Source organism: Globicephala melas, chromosome 13 (genome assembly GCF_963455315.2).
Source record: "Globicephala melas chromosome 13, mGloMel1.2, whole genome shotgun sequence".
Taxonomy (NCBI): domain Eukaryota; kingdom Metazoa; phylum Chordata; class Mammalia; order Artiodactyla; family Delphinidae; genus Globicephala; species Globicephala melas.
Window position 1 is genome coordinate 64,764,424 of NC_083326.1, and position 25,033 is coordinate 64,789,456.

The window sequence follows — 25,033 nt, forward strand, 5'->3', positions numbered from 1 at the left end:
ATCTTAGGCCCCATTCCCCAGGGATTCTTGTTCACTGGGATGAAGCCTGGGAATCTACGTGTTTAAAAATTCCACATGACTTTTGTGCACAATTAGGTTTGAGAAGCACTGTGCTAACTAATCAAGTACTAAAAAGCTACTGAATGTGGCTTATAATTACTAGTTTTTTTTCCAAGTTAGAGAGATGACATTTTTTACCTCTTATCTTTACAAAAGTTTACAGAGTGACGCCATGAACATTAAATTTCAACTGACAAACACTATTTAGAGAAACTTCACCTTATATCTTGCACCTTCATCTGCTTTCATTTATATCTTCAACTTTTTTTTAAATGTTATTTTTGATTCTGTTTTTCTTTCTTTTATTAAATATTTATTTATTTATTTGGTTGTGCCGGGTCTTAGTTGCGGCAGGCAGGCTCCTTAGTTGCAACATGTATGTGGTATCTAGTTCTCTGACCAGGGATTGAACCCGGGCCCCCTGCACTGGGAGCGTGGAGCCTTATCCACTGCACCACCGGGGAAGTCCCTGTTTTTTTAAATTAATTAATTAATTAATTAATTAGGCTGCGTTGGGTCTTCATTGCTGTGTGTGGGCTTTCTCTAGCTGCGTCGAGCAGGGGCTACTCTTCGTTGCAGTGCATGGGCTTCTCACTGTGGTGGCTTCTCTTGTTGAGGAGTATGGGCTCTAGGTAAGTGGGCTTCAGTACTTGTGGCACATGGGCTCAGTAGTTGTGGCTCACGCGCTTAGGTGCTCCATGGCATGTAGGATCTTCCCAGACCAGGCATCGAAGCTGTGTCCCCTGCATTGGCAGGCGGATTCTAACCACTGCGCCAGCAGGGAAGTCCCTCTTCATGTCTTTAGAAAGTTTGATTAATCGAGTATATAAAAAGCTCATTATAGACAGAATATGGAATTCCCTTTGCCTTCCTTTCAAATTAAGAGTATAACATCTTCTACATAAACATAAATGCAAAGCCACAACTTGCAACATTACAAATGCAGAGGGAGAGCACTTCTACCCTAAACTTTACAAAGGAAAAGGTTAAAAAGTTCACTCACAAAATACACAGCCAGTAGTTAACACCTACAAAAGTCTCTGCTCAGACAAAATGTTCTCAAACCCAATCTTTTAGGGAAGAGGTGCAGCCAAGGCTACCCTAGATCACAGGGGACTGGGTTTTAGGCTACTCTCACCTACGTGGAGAAACTCCACCTCAAAGTGGAGTTGCTACTGTCCCCAAAGTGGCTCACAGCAAGGGCATAGTGAGAGGGCCTCCTGAGCTCGACAGTCATGCCACCTGCCCTGCTTCTGGTCTGCACTCCCACAGTGGCAAGAAGGGCACCTGAGACACTTGTTCATGATGAGTCAGCAATGCCCCTGGGCCAGCCTGCTACAAAGCGGCCCGGAAAGAGCCACACTGCTCTGGATTCACGCCTGTGCAGACCCCTCCCACTCTGACTCTGAATCTGGGCTGGCCTACAACTTGCTCAGACCAAAATAATGGGATGGAAGTGACACAGTCCAGGTCCCCAGCCAGGTCTTAAAGGGCTTTGCTAACTCCTGCTTCTAGTCTCTTGGAGCCTGAGACACCAGGCCATGAAGGAGCCTGAGAGAAAGACCACGTGGAGAGGGCGGCCCAGCCACCCTGCTGAGCCCAAGCCCAGCCCACCCTCCAGCTGAGTGCAGCTGCAGGGGTGAGCCCAGGCAAAGCCAGAGAAATAAGAAAAATAGTAAAATTGCTGTTTTAAGCCACTAAGTTTTGGGTGATCTGCAGTGCAGCAGGGGATGAGACATGCCAACTATACAGCTGACCCTTAAGCAACACGGGTTTGAACTGTGCAGGTCAACCTACATGTGTGTTTTTTCAATAGTAAATACTCCAGGTACTACACAACTCGCAGCTGGGAATCCGCAGACGTGGAAGCGCAGACACGGAGGGCTGACCATACATTATAAGTGGATTTCTACCTACGCAGAGGGTCAGTGCCCCTAACCCCCCGTTGTTCGAGGGTTGACTGTATATTCTACTTAGAAAGTTATCTTAGTGTAGGGGTTAAAAACATGGTGTCTGAAGTCATGCCACCCAGGCTCAAATCCCAGCTCGAACACTTCATTGTATGACCCTCAGCAAGCTGCTTAGCCATTCTGGGCCTCAGTTTCCAGATATGAAAACTAGGGATAAGAATAATACCTAATAGCCAACAGAGGTGTCATGAGGATTAAATGAGTTAACATTATAAAGCATTGGGAACAGTGTAGAACATATAATAAGTGTTCACTAGTTGTTAGCTATCACTATTATTAGAGGATTTCAGAAGAATAACATACTTGACATTAACATAATTTATCTTAACTAGGGAATTTCACAGCAACCTAGGAAAACAATTGCAACTGTATCCCTCAAGAGGCAGCCATTTGCCCCCCGCGCCATAGTGTAGGTGACTTTGAAAAGGACAAGCTTTCAGAAGCTGGGACCCCCAGAGCCTCCATGGTCACAGGCACTTACCTGCATGGGGGAGACGGCTGCCGCAGGGGGTGTTTTCATGGGACTTGGACTCAGAGGCGTTCGAGGAATTGCAGCTGTAGCAGGGCTGGGGACTAGAAAAACAACACACACACAAGTAAATAATGAACACAACAAGGTGCAGTGCAAGCTTTCATAACTGCTCTCTCCTTAAGGGTTCATCCCATGAACCAGCGCTCGCGGCTCCCCTGGGAACGGGAGACACTTCACCTCCTCAACACTCACGGCTGCTCCGTGCAGCCGTCCTGCCGTCAGGCGGACGGTCTGTTCCTGAGACTACTTGTGTTTATTTCCAACCCTGACTATGCCAGTCATTTCACTTTTGTTATTTAATTACGCGGTTAAGTGTTCCATAAACCAAGGAAATCAAAGTACAAAAGCTCCAGGATGAGTGTTTCTGCAACTGCATCAGATGAGAAGCCTGGCGTGCAGTTCGCGGCATATTAAATGAAGGAACGCCGGGCTCTGCTCATCTTCCCTCACCTCCTCCTAAGGAGCTCGTCACTTCCCTCCACACGGATTTTCACACGTACTTCATTTAGTGCAATTAAATGTGTGTAACTGTCTGCTCACATGTCAGTCTCCCTCTCTAGACTGAACTGTTCAAAAGTAGGATCCTGGGAATTCCCTGGCGGTCCAGTGGTTAGGACTCAGCACCTTCGCTGCTGGGGCCCGGAGTCGATCCCTGGTTAGGGAACTAAGACCCCGCAAGCCGCACGGTGCAGCCAGAAAAAAAAAATTAAATTAAAAAATAAAGAGGAGGCCACTGAATGAGCAGTGGATGGTGCACCCCTAGTGATGGAGAGCAGAGCAGGTGTGGGTACGGGAGGCCAGACCAAGAGGCCTCGCTAATGGGTCAATGTCAAGGTGAGGAAGGAGGATTGAAGGAATAAGGAAGATTCCGAGATTTCTGGCTTACGTGACTGGGTGGAATGGTGCTGCCATTCACATGGGGAAAGATGGAAGTTAAGGGACAAGATCTGGTTTCGGATGTGAGAAGATGTCTGGGAGACACGTGGGTGTCAGTGTTAAGTAGCATCTGAATACACTGGGCCTGAGGAGTTCAGAGCAAGGGAGAGGGCTGAAGTCCCACATCTGGAAGTTCTCAGGCACGGAGAAGACACACATGCATGGGGTAAGGCCCAAGTCTGACTCCGAGATCTCTGAGGCTGAACAGATCCCAAATCTCCTGTTAAAATCCACCTTGCAGGAAGACTAACTCACTAACATCATATGAAATGTGATGAGACTCAGAGTAAGATGGTAAAGAACATCAACTAGAACAGAGAACATGTGGTACATGAACACGACCGCCCGCTAGGGCACGATGGATGTTACCTTGAGACGCACTGTCGAACGACTTGATGAGGGTTTTCACCGTAGGGGTCGGCTCGGAGGAAGTCGAGGACCTTCTACTCAGCCCCATCCCCTGCCTCAGGGCTGCCAAGTCTCTCTCAACAGCATTCATGTAGTTATACACCCGGCCACGCTCCTCCTCTTGCCTGAAAACAGTACTGAAATCAGGGCATTTTTGTATACATACTAGAAAATACACATTTCCCCTTCCCAACTGAGAAGTATTAAAAAGTATCAGTTAAAAACAAGAAAATAGTATCAGTTGAGCTGAGTAAATTACCTGGTCTAATATTCTTATTTGCTTGGTGAATTCCAGGAAATAATACTAAAATTTTTATATCAGGTTATCCTAACTAGGTTAAGTAACCATTAGTTTCCATTTTCATTTGTGTAAGTGTAAGGTGAGAACATCAGTAACCAATTAGCAGTAAAATGGGAGGTGGGCTCAGAACTAGGGACTGTAAGGTTCTGTGCAGTGGAGAAGGCCCTTCCCAGGACAGTGAGTCTGGGAATTCACAGCACATGCAGACAACTGATACCTGCTCTATCTAACATGCCATGCATAGGCGTGGAGATACAAAGAAATGAAATCAAAGCCCATACTCTTAAATTATTTTTTAAAAATGGTATAGTCACCAAATAGAATTTCTACAAAGGGGGAGGGGGGGAAAGCCTGGACGCGTATTGGTAACATGAATCTCCTACATGTTCAGTGTGAGTCAACTAAAAAAATCAATTCCACTTCATTTCTGGAAAGCTCTCATTCACTGAGCAAACACTGAAGTTTACATCTGGAAAGAGATTTCAGCTGCAGAGTTTGCATGTGTTATATAACTACAAGCCAGTTCATACTGTACAAAAATTAAGCCAGTCCGTAGGAAAATTTGTCTTTGGTGGCCATTTGGCTCTTATGACAGAGTTTTTTTGCCAAAATGCCTCATGCTTGGAAGTTTTAATAAAGAATGTACAATAGCCATTATCCAACTTTTTGGTCTTAGAGCCCTTTTCCACTCTTAAAAACTACTGAGGACCCCAAAGAGCTTTTGTTTATGTGGGTTACAGAGATTGACATTTACCATATTAAATATTTTAAATATTTAACTCATCTAAAAATAAACTCAGGGCTTATTAACATAATTAACATATTTTTATGAAAAACAACTATGTTTTCCAAATCAAAAAAATTAATAAGAAGAATAGCAATGTTTTTATTTTTTTTAAAAAAATTTATTTACTTATTTGGCTGCACCAGGTCTTAGTTGCGGCATGTGGGATCTTCCTGGACCAAGGATCAAACCCGTGTCTCCTGCATCGGCAGGTGGACTCCTAACCACCGCGTCACCAAGGAAGTCCAGGGAAGAATATTTTAATGATATTAAAACATAACTATGGCTATTCTTCTTTGATAAACACTAAAACACAATAAGTGGTAGTAACTTATAAGTTAGTTAAAATGTGGAACCTGAAACCATATGAATGAATGAAATTTTCCTACTCTGTCCATCTTGCACTTTTAACGCATATGGATTCTTTACCCACCCAGGATTGGCTGACATCATGCCCTGGTCATACGGAAAATACTGGTTCACAGAGTTACATGGATTTTCCAAGTGTCGGTGCCCGTCATTAAACAATCTACTCTTTAGGGCTTCCCTGGTGGCGCAGTGGTTGAGAGTCTGCCTGCCGATGCAGGGGACACGGGTTCGTGCCCTGGTCCGGGAAGATCCCACATGCCGCGGAGCGGCTGGGCCCGTGAGCCATGGCCGCTGAGCCTGCGCGTCCGGAGCCTGTGCTCCGCAACGGGAGAGGCCACAACAGTGAGAGGCCCGCGTACCGCAAAACAAACAATTTATTCTTTACAAGTCTCTTGTTAATATCACTAGGGATCTCATCAGGAAACTCTTTATGGGAAGCTGCTGAGCTTGCAATGGCAGATACAAGTTTTCCAAAATCCTAACATTCACTTAAAAGCCCATGTTTTATCATTGGTACCAAACACTGTTAGTTGCTTTCCTTGAAGTGACAGGCTCCCTTAATCATTTTCAAGAAATATCCACCAAACACTAAAGTCTGAATACCAATAGCTTGTGTCAGTCATTCTTAAGTAAAAATCCTCACTCCATGAAAAATGAAAACAGCACAAACTACAGTGACACGCAGTGCTCTCTTCCAGACTGCTGCACACCTGGGCACACAGCAGCAGATGCAGCAGCAGCTCCTTATGCGACTTCCCACCCATCTCATAGGACCTTAAAAAGAATACAGTGGGTGGGGGGGGGCTTCCCTGGTGGCGCAGTGGTTAAGAATCCGCCTGCCAAGGCAGGGCACACGGGTTCGAGCCCTGGTCCGGGAAGATCCCACATGCCGCGGAGCAACGAAGCCCGTGCGCCACAACTACTGAGCCTGCACTCTAGAGCCCACGTGCCACAACTACTGAAGCCCGCATGCCTACAGCCCGTGCTCTGCAACAAGAGAAGCCACTGCAATGAGAAGCCTGCGCACTGCAGCAAAGAGTAGCCCCTGCTCGCCGCAACCAGAGGAAAGCCCGCGCGCAGCAACAAAGACCCAACACAGCCAAAAAAAAAAAAAAAAAAAAAAAAGAATACAATAGGGGACTTCCCTGGCAGTCCAGTGGTTAAGATTTCGCCTTCCAATGCAGGAGGTGAGGGTTCAATCCCTGGTCAGGGAGCTAAGATCCCATATGCCTCACGGCCAAAAAACCAAAACATAAAACAGAAGCAATATTGTAACAAATTTGATAAAGACTTTCAAAAAACAAATGGTCCACATCAAAAAGAAATATTAAAAAAAAAGAGAATATACTCAAGGACCAAGACAGAGTGATATTACTAATTTACTGCTACACCAAGGACATCTGTAAGTGAAACCGGCATTTTGAAAATGAGAGTGGCTGGTGGGGAAGAGCACAATGACCACGAGTACAATTTGGTGCCAAGGCCTTGATCCATCAACAACTGCTGTCCACCATCTGTGCAAAAAGTCAACACAGTGAAGAGGGCAAACAGCACGTCAGCATTATTATGAAAACAGTTTGACCTCGAAGAGCCCCTGAAAGGGCCCTGGGGACCCCTGGGTCTGTAGACCTCACTCTGAGAACTGCTGCTCTACACAATGCTACTTCTCTTAGGGGCACATCCTTTAAGTATGTGTCTCAAACACTGACAGGCTCTCGGGAGCCAGTGGAACAAGTCTCTCAGAGTAGAATTTCAGTCACTTGGGCTACCTTTCGAATGGAGCATTTCTATTCATTCAGTGGTACAAAGGAGGAAGGGTAATGTACTAGTGGAGAATTAATAATCTTCCAACTCATTCCTCCGTGTTCTGCTTATTAAAGAAGCCAAAGAAAAATGGTTTAACAATACTTCCCACTGGGCATCCACTAGACCTAGGCAACAATAAAATAAGACAGCTTTTCCAAGTTGGCCTGTTAAATATTTTTCTAAATTTTTTACCTAGGGCTGCTTAAGAATTGTTCAAAGTAATGAATAATCAAATTCTTCACAATAACCTCAAACTCTACTGATACTTAATAAAAATCTCAAAAACCACTCTCCCCCGCTCACAGATAGAATCTCACTAGGAACTCAGAGCACATCATCTAAGACTTTTTACGGGTTTCCAAAGAGCTCTATGTTAAATGGGAAAATACCTGTGTGTATTAAGCATAAGACAACTCCTCAAGCAAGCGGTGGAGAGAAATCAGCCTGCATCCTTCACCCGGGTCTCTAAAATACCTGCTAATGGACACTGGCCGTGGCCCTGAGCGCCATCCAGGGGTGTCTCACTTCAGCCCTACAACAACTCTGTGACACAAGCAGGACTGTGTCCACTGCAGAGACAAGCAAACTGAGGGCCTGAGCGAGCCCTCACACCCAGCAGAGGCAGAGCTGCACGGGGCCGAGTCTGTCTGCCTCCAGGGTCCACGCCCTCCGTGAGGAGTACAACCCAAAGAAGAGCAACGGGCTGGGACAGGGGACAGAGGACTGGCGGGAACCACAATGGACCACATGCCAGCGGCCACTCCAACCCCTCCAGAGTTGTTGACTACGGACACTGACAACAGCTCTGAAAGGCCACAGAGACCACACTACTTTACAGGGGTCACAGAGTGAGGCCAGAAAAGGTGAGTAACTTCCACTGGACCCAAACTCAATCACACCAGTGTCAAGCCTATGTTCTTTCCATAAAACCACATCACAGAACCATGACTCAAGTGCTCTCTATTGAAACGTAAGTACAGAGCTGGTTTGTCAAAACATACTTGCGTGACTTTATTTCCTCCAATTCTTTTGTGAGTTTCTCATTTTTTTCTTGAGCCTCATGTAATCGGCGCTTCAGATCACCAATCTCCTCTTGGGCTTCAGATTTAATGTCATTTGCGATGACCACCGCTGTCTGGAGATCAGCCTGAAACTGCCGCCATTCTGCTGATTCTTCCTACATTAAAAAACTAAACTTTTATTTCCAAAAGAGAGCAGTAAAGACTTATTTTAAAGCAATAAAATGTGTTTATGATTAGATTGCTGTAATGCACTATCTCAAATGATGACTAATTTCTTTTAAATCCCAGAGAATTGCTATTACCTATTTCTAACAGAAAACGTAATCATTTTTGGTGAATGTGTTCTTAGTGAGGAAAAGAGTTTCCAGCTGATCTGCCTACTGAGGCATCAGGCACTCAGGGTGCTCAGTATTAACAATGATAATGTCAAGCCTCCCTTCCTCATGGCAGGTATCAAAGTTAGTCTTACGAAAATAAACACAGCATTCAAAATGTACCTCTGAAAAGCTCTAGAAGGTAGATAAATGGTGTGTGAACCACAGTGAAAGATTTTACAGGGAAAAACTATAAATATCCTGACACCAAAAACTAACAGGAAAAAAAATCAAAAGTAAAGGAAAAGGAAGAGGAAGCCAGAAGAAAAACACTGAATTTAATCTAGGCAGACAAAAAATCACACAAAGAGAGGAGCTGAGGACCTGTACAGCCTGCTGCTTCCCGCAGCCTCCGTGGCCGGGCGTGCTCCTCAGGGCAGCCCCTCTCCCAGAGTTACAGCTGCTGACTGGGCCCAGTGCCCACCACCCCAAGGCAGCCTGAGCAACTGAGGCACAACCCAAACTACGAGTCCAGCTTCCCCGACCCTCTGTATCAGAGCAGAGCATTGCTGCCGTCGGCAAGCTGACCAAATCCACAGAAGACAGAAAACTCACGAGAAAAGCAGTTTAGTTTGGGACGCTTCATAATCCAGAGCTAATAAACTTTCTTTCCAAAATATAACACTTGCTTCCTAAATCCCTCTTTCTAAAGTTACCACTCATCAATTACTAGTACAATCTTGCAACCAGAATCTAGCACCAGTCCCACTCTGAAGTGACAGCAGTAGCTTTCTGCCCAAAGCCCAGTGGGCTCAGTATTGTAACAGTATCTGAAGCTTCAGACAAAGGAGTGGGGTCAACGACACCAAAGTGCTCAACTTTCAGAAAACTGTGCTTTCTAATGAGATAGTATGTGAAGATTTATCCTACCCGAAGTCGCCTGTGGAGTGTCTTGATTTCTCTTTCCATGTCATGTTTTTGGTCCTGGAGTTTTTTAACTGTATCTGAAAAGACCACAAAAGTTTAAATATTTATTCTTACAACTGTGTTCGAAAGGAATAATATAAAGGGAGGAGGTACTTAAATATGACATTCAGAACGTCATCCTGCCCAAAGGCTTCTTATTTTTAATACAAAACTTTAAAAGGAAAAAGGAACGTCCAATCCAAGTATAAACCAGTATTACTTTGTAAGGAAAATATCAAATTTAAATCACAACTTCTGGATGACTTCCTTCCTCAGCCTCTTAATTCTGAAACAAAAAGTTAAGTAAAATCAATTGTTAGAAACACACACACATTGTTGGCTCATAACCAATCAAAACAACACTGACTGCAATTAAAATGGGAGATTTTAATCAAAAGGGTTATTAATCTAAAGTATTTTTGCAAGCATCACTTACTTTACATGCTGGAATAAATTCCAGAAAAGTGGTGAATTAGTAAGATGTTTACAAACTTAATTATTTTGTAACTTGGGGGAGGTGCTATTTAATTCTATGCAAAGTCTTTCACAAAATAAAGGATTAAGTAAATCAATTTCTCAAATTATTTCTAGCATAATATGAATTTCCTTCCAACAATGTCATGCACTGTGAACATCTGATGAGCACCACTACTATGCAAAGGCCGATCTAGACAGAGTGGGGCTGCAAAGATGAAGACACAGCCAAGGCCAGTCCCCTGGGATCCAGAAATGTACAAGGAAGTCCCCTTCTATTTGGAGGTTCTGCTCAAAAACCCCTGCGTCAGGGGAAATGCCTGGGGAGGGCGCCATGCTGGTGCTGCTGCCCAGCGCCTCCCCACGGCTGGTCACTCCGACAGCTCAGGAGCCCATCACTGTCTCTCTGGTTAAGCACCAGAGCAGGCACTTACACCTGGTGACAAACACTCTGACTTCACCGACGCCCCCCTGCAGCAGAGCCCTGTCCTTTCTGTGTTCCGACTCTGCCTCACACAGCCTTGTTGCTGCCACTGCCAACAGGGGTGCGTTTCTTCACACAGAGGCTGAGCACACCTCAGAGCCAGGAGCCACATGCCGAGGTTGCAGCCCCAGCACAGGTAGGCCTGTAGAGTAGAGCAAGTGTATAAGTACACAAGCTAATGGAAGCAGAAGAGAAAGCAATCCTAAGGTCATTACCTAGCATCACGTGTTTCAATATTCCATTGCCAGAACTTAACTGTTTATTGTCAGGGATGTCAAACCATGGACACTGGTGTTTCTGAGTAAACATTCCCCCTACTCCTTACACGTAGCAGAGGGAACCCAGGCACCGCCAACACCTGTGTGCAACAACATGTACCCAAAACACCTCTTAGGCTGTTAGCTTCCAATCAAGACCCTGAAGTATGAGCAGGCTGATGCTTTTTCTGAGACTGCTCCACGTCTTCCTTCTCCGAATTCCACGAGGAACCTGCTCTGCTGAAACCTCTGAAACCTTAATTCAATGTTGATACATTTGTGTTCTGACATTTTTAAAAGGCATGAATTCACTTCAGTAACAATATAAAGTCTAGAATATTTATAACAATTATATGTGTAATGATTACTATAAATACATAATAATGATGTTTTCTAAAGCTGAATAAAAAAATAAATGAGGGGCTTCCTTGGCGGTGCAGTGGTTAAGAATCCGCCTGCCAATGCTGGGGACACAGGTTCGATCCCTGGTCCAGGAAGATCCCACATGCGCGGAGCAACTAAGCCCGTGTGCCACAGCTACTGAGCCTGCGCTCTAGAGCCCATGACTCACAGCTACTGAGCCCGAGTGCTGCAACTACGGGAGCCTGCGAGCCTAGAGCCCGTGCTCCGCAACAAGAGAGGCCACCACGATGAGAAGCCTGAGCACTGCAATGAAGAGTAGCCTCTGCTCGCTGCAACTTGAGAGCTCGCGTGCAGCAACGAAGACCCAAAAGCAGCCAAAAATAAAATAAATAATAAATAAAATTAAAAAATAAATAAATGAGAACTTCCCTGGTGGCACAGTGGTTAAGAATCCGCCTGCCAATGCAGGGGACACGGGTTCGAGCCCTGGTCCAGGAAGATCCCACATGCCGCGGAGCAACTAAGCCCCTGTGCCACAACTACTGAGCCTGCGCTCTAGAGCCCACGAGCCACAACTACTGAGTCCGCGTGCTGCAGCTACTGAAGCCCATGCGCCTAGAGCCCGTGCTCCGCAACAAGAGAAGCCACCGCAATGAGAAGCCCGCACACCACGATGAAGAGTAGCCCCCACTCACTGCAGCTAGAGAAAGCCCGCACGCAACAACCAAGACCCAATGCAGCCAAAAATAAAATAATAATACATAAATTTTAAAAAGATTAAAAAAAATTTTTAATTAAAATATGAGATAAAACATGGGTGGAAAAAAAATGGCCATTTTTGGTAGCTAGTAGTCAATTTCCTCCCATTCATCACCCCAAAATTATTCCAAAAAGTTAGGGCCTATGAAATAAAAAGTTAATTAATTACTTTTACTCAGTAATTCAACAAACTGCTCATAAGTACCTACTTTGTATCAGACTTTTTTACAAGGTGCATGAGATATAAGGGAAAGGAAGAAAGGTACAGTTCCTACCCTTTTAGAGACAGAAAAGAGGATGTTTTCACATGCAAAGGATTAAACTTTAAAAGTCTGTCTCGGGCTTCCCTGGTGGCGCAGTGGTTGAGTCCGCCTGCCGATGCAGGGGACACGGGTTCGTGCCCCGGTCCGGGAAGATCCCACATGCCTCGGAGCAGCTGGGCCCGTGAGCCATGGCCGCTGAGCCTGCGCGTCCAGAGCCTGTGCTCCGCAACGGGAGAGGCCACAACAGTGAGAGGCCCATGTACCGCAAAAAAAAAAAAAAAAAAAGTCTGTCTCTATACAAGCTGCTTCAGACCTCATTTAACCTGGAAACTTAATGGGCAAACGGGCCACCCAATTTGGCTGAGGGCAAAGTGGACAAGCAGGTGAGTGAGTGAGTCCAATACCCTGACCTGAACCTCCAGAGGAAAGGATGACTCTGGAACCAGCAGGGAACTTGGCTCCGTATGACCTACATGTAGATGAAATCAGGGTCTTGGTGATATTACCAGACATAGACAAGGAATAAGGACAGAAGCTAAAATATTTCTAGTGTGGAAAACACTAGGGGTTACACCTTTCATTTACACTATATTTATGTACAAAAAATATTTTATAATTAAAACAAGCAAACAAAAAAAATGTGTAATTTCTCCTCTGCTGCAAATCCTTTGTCTTTTCTTTTGGTCACAAAGGATCTATCTAGGTAACTTACATGAGACAGATGACAGCAAATCTTGCTGCAGCCCACTTTAACATCTGGTGCCTTGATTCCCAGGTGACACTTTAAGCCACGTGGCCATCTTAGACTGATCATAAAGTCTCAAATTTCATTCATTTATTTTGTTCTTATCCTTTTCTCACCAACCTCTACATTCACGGCCACAGAATTCACATGATCACTACTCTTAAAGGACATTCTTTTACCCTCAGCACTACGTTATTTATTGTTGGCATGTCTTCTTTTAAACAGAAGGGAAGCTGGCAGCCAGTGGACATATTCAGACCGAATAAAGTGCACTTCAAGTGTCTCCAGGGAATTTGATTTAAACTTTACAAAAGCATTAAAAGTGACAACAAGCTTTTCCTCCCTGGAAACAAAGACGTCTATGCTCCAGTTCTCGCTGTGAAGAGGCTTATTAGCAAACGGCCGCCTCTCCCAGTGACCAGTCACACAGGGCAGCTTAGCCTGCAACTCTGGGGCCTCTAAACGCAGTTTCCTTCCTCAAAGCTTTAAGTGTGAGAGACACTGCCATCTATTGTCTTCAACTCAAATGTAACATTAAATTCTATCAAAGAACAGAAGAACTACTATGATCTCATTTTTAAAATTATAACTCAATTTTACAATGTTATCTTTATTCTAGAAATCAGGTAAATTTCTATTCTCATTGTTATTAGTCCAACTTTGCTCTGAACAATTCTGGGCACTGCCCTGCCCATTTAATAATGGGGTTCATAATCTTTTTCACCACCGAGACCTATCATCACCAACAAAACCAGATCCATCAACCAGGCCTCCATGCTGGTTCCAGTTACAGGTCAATCACTCTTGAGGGTGTCACTGGGCAGCTACCACGGCACAGGATCTACCTACGACCCTTGGGGTGTAAAGTAATGAAAGTTCCACCAACCTTTCCTGCCCTCTGAGTCCCAGAAAACCCTTAGGGTACAGATACCCGAGTACTCAAGTCAGACTCCTGCATCTGGTCAAGAACCTCCAACTGCCATCAGGTGCAATTTTTAGAGGAAGGGAAAGGACCAGAGGAACCTATCAGTTAAAGCTCCACACCTCAGGGGCAGGGGAACAGGGCAGGTGGTGTATCCAACTACCAGACCACAGCTTTACTCCCAAACCAGAACTCCTGATGCAGGAAGAGGACACACATGAGTTTCAAATAAACCATTTACTATTTTTATTTGTCTTTTTTCTTTTTTTAAAATGTTTCGGCCGCACCACGTGGCATGCGGGATCTTAGTTCCCCGAACAGGGATCAAACCTGTGCCCCCTGCAGTGGAAGCAGAGTCTTAACCACTGGACTGCCAGGGAAGTCTCTGTCTCTGTTTTTTAATTTTTATTTTACTCATTTTTATCCCCCTCCAAAAAAGTAAATATAACTTTTACCCCTTGATTCTAAAAGTAATGCACGCTCACAGTAACAAGTCTGGAAAACAGAAAATGGTGACAAAAATAAGATTACCTAGCATTTACATTTGGCATATATCTTTCCAGATTCCATATATGTGTGTATTATTTTTAAAGAAAAATGAAATTATACTATTTATACTGCTTCGCAAGCCCTTCCATTAAGCAGTAGATACTGGACACCTTTATCAATAAATACAGACCTACAGCACCATTTTGATGGCCATGATAGATGGCCATCGATTGGTTGGCCATCAATGTCTATCAATTGGATATATCATGATTTGTCTCAGCAACCTCCTATTAATGAACAGCCAGAAGGGTTCCAATTTTTGTTATAAACACTATAAGTGTCTTTACAGTTTTTCAGATGTTACTTGAAGACACATTTCTAGAAGTAGAAGAAGTGAAGGACCATTTGAAACTATCAACAGGATCCAAGTCAATCCATTAGAAGGTTCTAGCTCAAGAATACAGAATTTTTTTTTGAGAAGTCACCACGTTAGAGCATTTATGGTACAGAATACACTGAAATCGGTATTTCTTAGGGAACACCATTATGCCTGGCTACAATTTCAGTGTAATGTTGTATTTAAAACTTTTATGGTTTTAATTACAGAAGTAATATACTCAGCTCATCCTCTGTGCGACTTGCCTTATTTTGTGCACACATTTCTCCGTGCCTTGTTTATTTTGGCTGATGAAAGAGCAGCCACAGTAGGGATGTGCTAGGCACATGGGTTATTAACTAGATCTCGACTTCTGAAAATACAGGTAGCTTCCAAGTTTCTGTGGTAACCAGCAACTCTGCAGCAAGCATCCACATCTATGTATACATTTGCAAACTTGTAAGAATGTTTCTGAAGAGCAGGTTTCTGGAAGTGGATTGCTAAATTACTGTTGTACTTGAAAAATTATGATCAATACTCCAAAAAAGCTGCAGTATATGAGAGGACCCTTCCTCCTCTCTTACACCTTAGCAATCTTTTCAATTTTTCACACCTGCATCTTGTTTTGAGTTTCTTTGCTTTTTTAAAAGTCAAGCATCTTTTTGTGTCTTTTTCTGACTTATCCATTCATACACTTGATTTAGCTAATGGGTTATTCTAGTCTTATTGATGTACAGAATCTCTTTACATATTTGACATGCATTATAAATATTTCTCTCAATGTCATTTATTTCTGCAACTTTGCTGAATTGAAAATTTCAATTATACATAGTCAAATATGAGACTCTTTTCCATTAAGCCTTCCAAGTATTCTACCTTCCAGGCTTTTCTCATCACAGAATTACACAGCTTTCCTCTATTTCCTTCTGCTCCTTCTCTAATCTCAAGCTACCCTTGTTCACCACTGTCGCTAATGTTCCATGTATCAGGATGTCAGGCCCTAGCCCGAATCTTGGGAACTACAGAGGGCAGGAAAAGGGCAGGACTTAACTGCAAGCATGCACAGAGCATTACTATGCAGACACTAAGTGGTTGATAAGGTCGCAACTGAGCCAGACCTGAGGTCTCGCTGGTGTCACTACTCGTAATACTAGTCAGCTTTGGTTTGCTGGGCAAGTTATTACCTTTATTTTTGGGGATTCAGCTGAGCTGCTTCTTTATGCTGTTTCTCCCTTAAGCTCTTCTAAGGTGTTAAGTGTCTAATAAGTCCTGGCTGGTCTTTCTTACTTGTAAAGAATGATTAGATCAGTGACTCCTGCATGCTTCTCAACAGAACAAACGGCTAAAGGCTCTGCTGATGACACGAGCCTGCAGGGTGGGTGGGGCCCTCTGGATGTACAAGATGGAACGGGCGGCTTCTGCTGAGGCAACAGGTGTATGTGTGTGTGTATCAGTTTCACTGCAGGGCCAAGTTGCCTTTCCCTCTAGGTGGTCTTCTCTTTAAGACAACAGGGCAGGCTGCAGTTACTTCTGGCACAGTGTGAAGGTCGTGCTGGGAGTCCCTGGCACCATACTCCCACCTTACTTAGAGGTGAGCGCAGCAGCAGCCTGGGGGCAAACACCAGAGACAGCCCCGACAGAGGAGGGGGCGGTACAGTGTAGCAATCCCTTACACTGTGGCCTGAGACCGCTGCTGGCCCCAGGGCCCTATGATCCCTGATGTGGAGGTTTCAGTGCCCCCATCCCCAGGGCTCTGCTGGGAACATTATTACTCAGAGCTTTAGTGTTCTCCTAAACTGCAGAATGTTCTATTCTGATTGATTTCTCCACAGCCAATTCCATCAGCTTTATATAAAGTGTTCCAGAAATTACCCCAAATTGCTGACCTACTGATAGGACCCTTCCCCTGTTTTCTATCTTTGCTCAAGCTCATTGTAATTTTTATATCTCTCCTGCCATGTCACTTGGACTTTGGAAGGGAAAGGAAGTATGTATGATCTCAGGCCATCATCTTGAACTGGAAGTCTTAACAGTAGTTACTGAGTGACTTTTTATATCAAATCTTTCCAGCTCAGATGCTGTTGAGAAGTACCGCAGGCCAGGTCTACGCAGCACAGCACTGATGTTCTCTGGGAGGCCGCCTGGACTCCCAACTACATGATACACCTGTGATACTGTCCCACAGATATCACTGATACTCTACTCATTTTTTCCAATCTTTTTTCTCTCTGGATAATGTCTACTGATTGGTTTTCAAGTTCACTGGCTCTTCTGTATCTCTAATTTGTTGTTTAAATGACTCTGTAACTTGTTATATTAGCTGTTTAATTTTCTAGTTCCAGAATACCTACTAGGTTCTTTTTTTTTTTACAGTTTTTATTTCTCTGTGGAGATTTGCTATTTGTTTGTCATGATGAGCATATTTTCCTCTACACCCTGAGTACAGTTACAGTAGCTGTTTTAAAATCCTGTCCATTAATACCAAAGTCAGAATCGCTTTGGGGTAAATGAGGAGTGACTGCCAATGGGTGCAGGATTTCTTTTGGGGGTGATAAAAAAGTTCTAAAATTGACTATGGTGATGGTTTCATCCACAGAAGAATATCTCAATTTCCCAATTAATAGCATTCCCTGTCATCGAGTCCCTTATACCAAGTGCTGACTTAGCATCAATCCCAAATGCTAGAATTCTCTAGGAAGAAAATTAACTCCTATCAGACTATGGAGATGTAACAACAAATTATAATGCATGAAACTTGTTTGGATCCCAGTCCCTATAAAAAACTATAAAGGACATTTTGGGGACAGCTGGGAAAATCTTCACATGGGGTATTAGATGATGCTAAGAAATTACGACTAATTTTACTAGATGTGATAACGGCATTGTGGTTTCGAGGAGGATGTTTAGAAGGTGCATGCTGAAATATTTAGAAGTTAAGTATCAAGAAGTCCACAGCTTACTGCCAACTGATTCAGTTAAACACACACATACAGAAGGCAAACACTGCAAAATGCTACCCACTGTCACATCCAGGCAGGAGGTGCTAACTACCACACTACTCTCACAGTATTTCTATACATTTCAACTTTTCATTTCAAAAAACTGGGGAGAGAAACTACATGGCTAAAAAAAAATTTATTAAGGTTTTACAGCCTTTTTTTTTTTTTTTTTGCGGTACGCGGGCCTCTCACTGTTGTGGCCTCTCTCGCTGTGGAGCACAGGCTCCGGACGCGCGGGCTCAGCGGCCATGGCTCACGGGACCAGCCGCTCTGCGGCATGTGGGATCTTCCCGGACCAGGGCACGAACCCGCGTCCCCTGCATCGGCAGGCGGACTCTAAACCACTGCGCCACCAGGGAAGCCCTTTTCAGCCATTTTATGGTTAAAATTCATACAATGTCAATGTAACTTTTATTTTGGCAATGATAAGGAAAATTTTGTCCCAGGAATCCTTATCACCTAACAGTTTTCTAGCTATTACCCCAATTACCACAAGGTGTCACTCTTTCCACATTCAAATCAAAGGGTTTGCAAGGGAAAAGGCTATTCTTATCAGTACAAAATGGAAAACACACTGAACTCCCAAGTTAATCTGAAAAACTTTAGAACCTCTTATATTTAGGAAGTAAAATTAGATAACTTTCTCAGTTCAGTGACAATGAAATACAGACTAGATATAAATGTTAAACTAAAAGTTTTTTTAAACTTTAGATGAAAAAGTTCATCACTATGTAAGAAATACAATCCCACAATCCACTACTTCAGTATCCAGATACCCTGGAATATTCCAAATGACCCTGGGGTCAACCTACAGATGCTGGGTCAACTAGCCAGAGCTCAGAACTGCCACCAGACGCATTTAGGGCTCCTGCAAATGACTGTCTCTTACCTGGAAATATCAATAGTTCAAACCTCCCCTCCACCCCACCTCTGTATCCACAGCCCAGGGGCTCTGGCTACTGTATTAACACGCTGTATCTGCCTGTCAATCCGCTGTCAGGGAATAAATAGTAAACCGTCAGTGCTCAAAGGAGCAGCATCATGAACCAGAAATTTTAAGAGCTTTAACCAAGGCATCCAAAAAGGTTACCTCCATTCTCCCTGTCCCCACCAGGCCATCATTAAAGTGTATTACAACTTAAAATCTGTTAAATTTGAGGAATCTAGATGAAGAACACATAAGAATTTCTTAAATGTATTATTTGGAAATAATTTCAAACTTACCAAAAGGTGCAAGAAGTAACACAAAGAACCAAACACCCATTTACCTCCTTCTCAGATTCGCCTACTGTTAATAGTTTACCATTGGTTTTATCATTTGCTATCTCCTATCCCTGTCCGTCTGCCTCTAATTGTCCCTTTTTCCTGAACCCTTAAGGATATACATCACAGTCCTTCACCCCTGAATATTCAGTGTGTGGTTCCCAAGAATACACAGACACAGCTGGGTTATCAACTTCATAAATTTATACTGACACAATACGTTTACCTAATCTCACACACATTCCAGTTCCATCACCACACCTTTACAGCAGCTCCTGACAGCCCTGGAGCCAGTGCAGGCACAGGGAGTGCATGGGTTGTCCTCCTCAGCCTCCCACAGCCTGGAATTTTCCCTCAGCCTTTGTCTTTTATGACACTGGCATTTTTGAGGATATAGCACCATTCGATCCTGCGCTTTTAGTACAACATTCCTCATTTTTTGTCTGTTTAATGTTTCTTTATGATTAACTGAAGCTATGACTCAGCCAGAATACAGCCTAGCGATATCCATGTGCCTCTGTCACTTACATGATCACCCAATCACCAGGTCACAGTGTTGCCCAATTGTTCCACTGTGTAATTTCTGGTTGTTTCTTTTTCCTCACTTGTAACATAATAAACAGTCTGTGGGAAGACATTTTAAGATCATGCAAATTTCTGTTCCTCATCAAATTTTCCACACAGAAATGCTTTGTACTATTTTTGCAACTTTTTTTAAAGTCTGAAATACTTCCAAAACAGTTTTTTAGAATCTTTTAAAAAGCAAACAAAGCAACTCAAAATCTGAGTTTCAAGTCTACCTGATCATAAAATCTCCGTGAAAGGGAGGAATATTAAACAAATAAACAAAAACCTGTGCCTCAGGCATAAGATTATAAAGGATAAATATTTTTTGGTCTCAGTATACTTGCAACCACTAGACACTGACAACAAATGGCTTTTCCTAAGATCTAGAAAGTTAACAACCCCATTAGCTTCTCACTTAAATGATTTTCCATAATTAAGCAGTTTTAAAGAGATGCTTCCACTTAACAGTCCTTTAGGAGCCAAATAGCAGCCGGAAGACTGCCAATGGCCATGGGAAGCTCTTGCCCACACGCGTATCTGCCGGCCACTGTGCTCCTGCCTTTGAACCCCTGCCCCCCAGGCAGAGCCACGCCCCCACCCCCACCCCGTCACTTTGCTACTTAGAACGCAAACTCTTCCCACACGTTAAGACAGGTGGGACCTCACTTACTCTCTAAGTCGGAGATGATGAGGTTGTCATGAAGCTTCACCGCCCGGTGCTGTTCTACTTCGTCTTCAAGTTCAAAGATCGTTTCTTTCATGTCACTCCTTTCTGTCTCTTTTTCTTCCAGCTCTGATCTTAATTTTTCTAATGTCATATTCAGATCTTCTATTTGCTTCTTAGCTTCTTCTTGGAAGGCTCTGTATTCATCTTCTACCTGTGCAAAATTGATAGTGCAGATCAGAAAAGTAAGAGTTGTTCTAAGATAAGTCCTAGGACAGAGGCACACCTTGTCTCAGCAGGGAGCTGAGCGTGAGCTGCTCTGCGTGAGCAAGAACGACCTGTGTAATAACTGGGTGGAAGGCGCTCTCCAGTAACATGGACTTCACACAGTATGCTTAAGCATGATCTGCTGCCACATCACTGACTGAAATTACACTGACATCTCACTGAACTTCACTACATTATTTTTGAGGAAATTTTGGAAATTTTCCCTTCTCCAAAGTTTGGACTGAAGGCATGCATCTGATTAATGATTAACATGCTTTCCCACAAAAATGATGTCTGATTTGTGACAGTTTCAAAATCAAATTAAAAATGGAAACAAAAAAGTTCTCTAATATAGTCAGTGTTAGTTCATAGTGGCCCCCAATATACATGCTCTGACAAATACCACATCTCCTAAACTGTATCTATGAAAGTTGTCACTTAAAAAATTAAGGTTTATATTATTCAAATTTTGAGCAAAGATATACTGTTTCCTACTTTAAAAAATTTTTGCACTGAAACAGGAAATAAAATGTAAGCTAGGATAATTAGATAAGTCATGCAAATAAACACTACATCGGGGACTTCCCCGGTGGTGCAGTGGTTAAGAATCCACCTGCCAATGCAGGGGACACAGGTTTGATCCCTGGTCTGGGAAGATCCCACATGTGTCAGAGCAACTGAGCCTGCGCTCTAGGGCCCGCAGGCCACAACTACTGAGCCCACGTGCCACAACTACTGAAGCCTGCACGCCTAGAGCTTGTGCTCCGCAACAAGAGAAGCCACCGCAACGAGAAGCCTTCGCACTGCAACAAAGAGCAGCCCCTGCTCGCCGCAGCAAGAGAAAGCCTGTGCACAGCAACAAAGACCCAATGCAGCCAAAAAAATAAATACATTTATTTAAAAAAAAAAAAATAAACACTACATCAGCAACCGCGTGGGGCTGGCGACTGCCAGCAACCCTGGGCTGCAGTTCTGACTGAGTCCTCACTATCACACTGCGTGTAAAAAAAAGGGGGCTGGGGCTTCCCTGGTGGCGCAGTGGTTGAGAGTCCACCTGCCGATGCAGGGGACACAGGTTCGTGCCCCAGTCCGGGAAGATCCCACATATCGTGGAGCGGCTGGGCCCGTGAGCCATGGCCGCTGAGCCTGCGCGTCCGGAGCCTGTGCTCTGCAATGGGAGAGGCCACAACAGTGAGAGGCCCGCGTACTACAAAAAAAAAAAAAAAAAAAAAAAGGGGGCTGGACCAATGATCACTAAGGTCCCCACCAGCAACAAACCATGGGCCTCTAAGAAATAGGAGCCTTCACACTCCAAAAGTAATTTTAAATCATAACAGAACTCTACTTGAAAAACTACAACCACAAAAGGATAAGAAGAGGCAGACATTGCTGGTCCCACAGACTGGAATACTGGCTCTCTGTTTTTCTTATGCCAAACTACACTACAGAGGAGGATGTAAAACTGCATGACACACTCCCCTGGGCATACCCAGAACTAGGCACAACTTCTGTTACAACTTCAGTTAGTTGTAACTCCAGCCCCATCCTCTCACAGGCAGGAAAACAGTAACAAAGTACCAGCGAGTGGAAGTGACGTTATTATAAGAATACTTTTCACTCCATCCCAATACAAGAAAACCATTCAGAAGCTTAAAAAAATATCTGATTAACAAAAGCTAATGACACACCACCAGGGCTGCTGGCTCTCAGTAAGCATGCCATGTACTGCAGCCGCATAACACTGGTCCAGAACATTCTATCTACTTAAACAGTACCTTTGCGATGGCGTCCTGCAATCGATTGGCATCGTTCCGGGTGTGAGCCAGATCTTCCTGCAGGCTACTGGCCAGAGTCTCTGCTTTTTCTTTGTCCAGCCTGACACTCTCCAGGAGATCCTGAATGTCAGACTTGTCTCCGGAGTTATGGATGGAATATAGCTCCGCCACTTTCTGCTTCTCGTTCTCCAGCTGGGCCTTCAGGCGATTCATCTCGATCTGGTCACTGGCCACTGTGGCTTTGAACTCCTCCAGTGTGGCTGCCAAGGCTGCCTTGCCCTTCTGCTCAGACTCAACGATTCGCTCCATGTGGTGGTTGCGCTCCTTGAGTGCCCCGATCATCTCCTGAGCTTCCTTGTTGTCTTGCTCAGCCATCTTCAAAGTATTGCTTAAATGCTGCTGGACGCCAAGAAGCTGCTCCCGTTCAAAACGGGTGTTCTCAGCTAGATCCATGTAGCGTTGCTCCAGTTCCATGTAGCGTCCACTTTTTACATCTTCGTCTATGACATAGGAAATGTGATGCTCATCTAGAAGGGAGCGGAAATATTCGATCTGTCGGCTGAAGTGTTCCAACTTATCGCTTTGCTGACATAACGACTCCATGAGAATCACCTTCTCCTCTCCGAGCCTTTCGTTTTCGCTGTTCAGCTCCTGGGTGATCTGCTGTAGATCAGCGAGCTCTTGCAGAGTCGCCTGAAGTTCCTCACTCGTACTGTGTTGGTTCTCCTCCATCTGGTGTATCCGTTCCGTCAAACAAGCGACGGACACTTCGCTGGCGTTCCCGCTGCTCCCCTTCCGAGAGCGCTCTATGCTCGGAATGCCTTCTGACTCCGAGGACGATGGTGCGTCCAGGGCGTCATCGCTGGATGTGAGGGGCTGGTACACCTCGCTGCACTCGCTGTCCAGGTTGTCCATAGAGTTACTGTGCTGATGGTCCATGAGGGTGTTTTCATCCTGGCTCAGGAGATCCTCCACTGACCCAGGGGCAGAGCCCTCCACCGAGGAAGTCAGAGTGCCCCCTCCATCGCTCTGGTTACCAGGGGTGATCTCTGGGCTCAGGGACTGATAGCCAAACAGTTTTTCAGAATGGTCTAGCCTCTGCTCCAGGGAGAAGCCCAGTGCGTTCAACCTGTCCTTTAGCATTCTGTTTTCATTTTTCAGCTGGTTGAGCTCCTCGCGGATGGCAGTATTCTGTTCCTGTAACTGCAATAAAGTGGACTCGACGTCGGTGGGCTGGTGAACAATGATGGCTTCCTTCTCGGACTTCTCATCCCCCTCAGGAGGGTCCTCGTTAATGCCCAGCTGAGCACGCATGTCTCGGAGTTCATTTCTCAAATGTAAAATCTCCACGTCTTTGGTTTTTGCCAATGTGAGAAGATCCTTCACTTTGGCTTCCAGAGCAGCTTTGTCACTGATCTGATTGTCCGATTTGGACTTGCTCATACGAATGTCGCATTCCGTAGCCGTGCGACTGCGGGAACGTTTAGCCAACGCCATGTCATTAGCCCCCTGACCTGCAGAAGGTAGTTTTTTGCTCTGGTTTAGTCGGGTACGTTCACGTAATCTTTCTCTAGTAGAACTGGATTCTTTATTACCTGTGGAAGTGCTCCGCTTGGTTGAAGAACTTGTGCCTACATGTTTAAGACAAAGAATATAAGGCAAAAACTTAGCAATAGAAAGGCACATAGTGGGACTTCCCTGGTGACGCAGTGGTTAAGAATAAGCCTGCCAATGAAGGGGACACAGGTTCGATCCCTGGTCCGGGAAGATCCCACATGCCGCAGAGCAACTAAGCCTGTGCACCACAACTACTGAGCCTGCGCTCTAGAGCCCATGAGCCACAACTACTGAAGCCCATGCACCTAGAGCCCATACTCTGCAACAAGAGAAGCCACCACAATGAGAAGCCCATGCACTGAAACAAAGAGTAGCCCCTGCTCGCCGTAACTAGAGAAAGCATACGTGTAGCAACAAAGACCCAACGCAGCCAAAACTAAATAAATAAATAAAAGAAAGGCACATAGTTATGCCCCAGGTTGAATGAGATATAATCTAAGGATCTATAATCATAATCACACAGTGATTCTGACCTACACTAATTCTGCCTGAGAGTCTGGTTACTGTAAAGTTGTTTCCTCCAAACTGGAAAATCAATCATCTTTTAATTATCAATTAAATGAAGCTATTACTGAGTTGAATACCGCAAAGGGGTGAGTTTTATGGAATGTGAATTATATCTCAATAAAGCTTTCACATTAAAAAAAAGCTATACACATGAACTTGAATCCCAAACCATGGCTTTCAACAGGTGGCCAGGGACATAGTATCTAGGGCAAGCCAGATGAAGGTGACTCTAGGGATAGCCAGTCAGGTAGCAAACTAACTGCAGAAACAGACAGTGAAGGAAGATTACAGATGACCAGAAGTGAGAGGCAGCCTGTGGACAAACAAAAAACCTAAGCTACCTACAATAACCACAAAAACTATGATCAAGTAAATGCAAAAAATTTTTCACACCATAAAATGCCACAAAATAGTACCAATAACAAGAATTATTAGAATAGACAACATGCACTTATACTTACTACACACACATATTAACACTTCATACACATTTACACAAGCTTCATTATCATCATCCTGTTTTACAGACAAAGAAACCCAAAAAGAGATGTTAAATAATCTGCTGACATCCCACAGGTAATACATGGATGAGCCAAGATTTACACACAGGCAGGCAGTCTAAGCAGTATGCCACTCTGCCTCCCTAAGTGTTCGAAAACGATGATGCATCACTGCCAAGTTATAACAGCACGTTCGTCAAATATGCTGCACAAGGCACACCATTACTTAACTGCTAAAATTTTAAACCTGTGCAAACAATTGACATGATCATGT

General features: G+C 44.2%; 1 protein-coding gene across 4 annotated transcripts in view; it reads right to left on the reverse strand.

Moving 5' to 3' along the window:
* SPECC1L (sperm antigen with calponin homology and coiled-coil domains 1 like) overlaps positions 1-25,033 on the reverse strand; it is a 122,644-nt gene that overhangs the window by 55,555 nt on the left and 42,056 nt on the right. For 3 of the 4 annotated variants that reach the window (XM_030836203.3, XM_030836204.2, XM_030836205.3), the window contains 6 exons: positions 22,136-23,766; positions 20,100-20,307; positions 9,433-9,506; positions 8,168-8,343; positions 3,868-4,031; positions 2,512-2,603 (listed from right to left, as the gene is read on the reverse strand). In XM_030836203.3, the coding sequence (XP_030692063.1) occupies positions 2,512-2,603; positions 3,868-4,031; positions 8,168-8,343; positions 9,433-9,506; positions 20,100-20,307; positions 22,136-23,766 (2,345 nt within the window). The remainder of the gene's footprint in view (positions 1-2,511; positions 2,604-3,867; positions 4,032-8,167; positions 8,344-9,432; positions 9,507-20,099; positions 20,308-22,135; positions 23,767-25,033) is intronic. The other variant, XM_070046938.1, reaches the window with a different exon arrangement.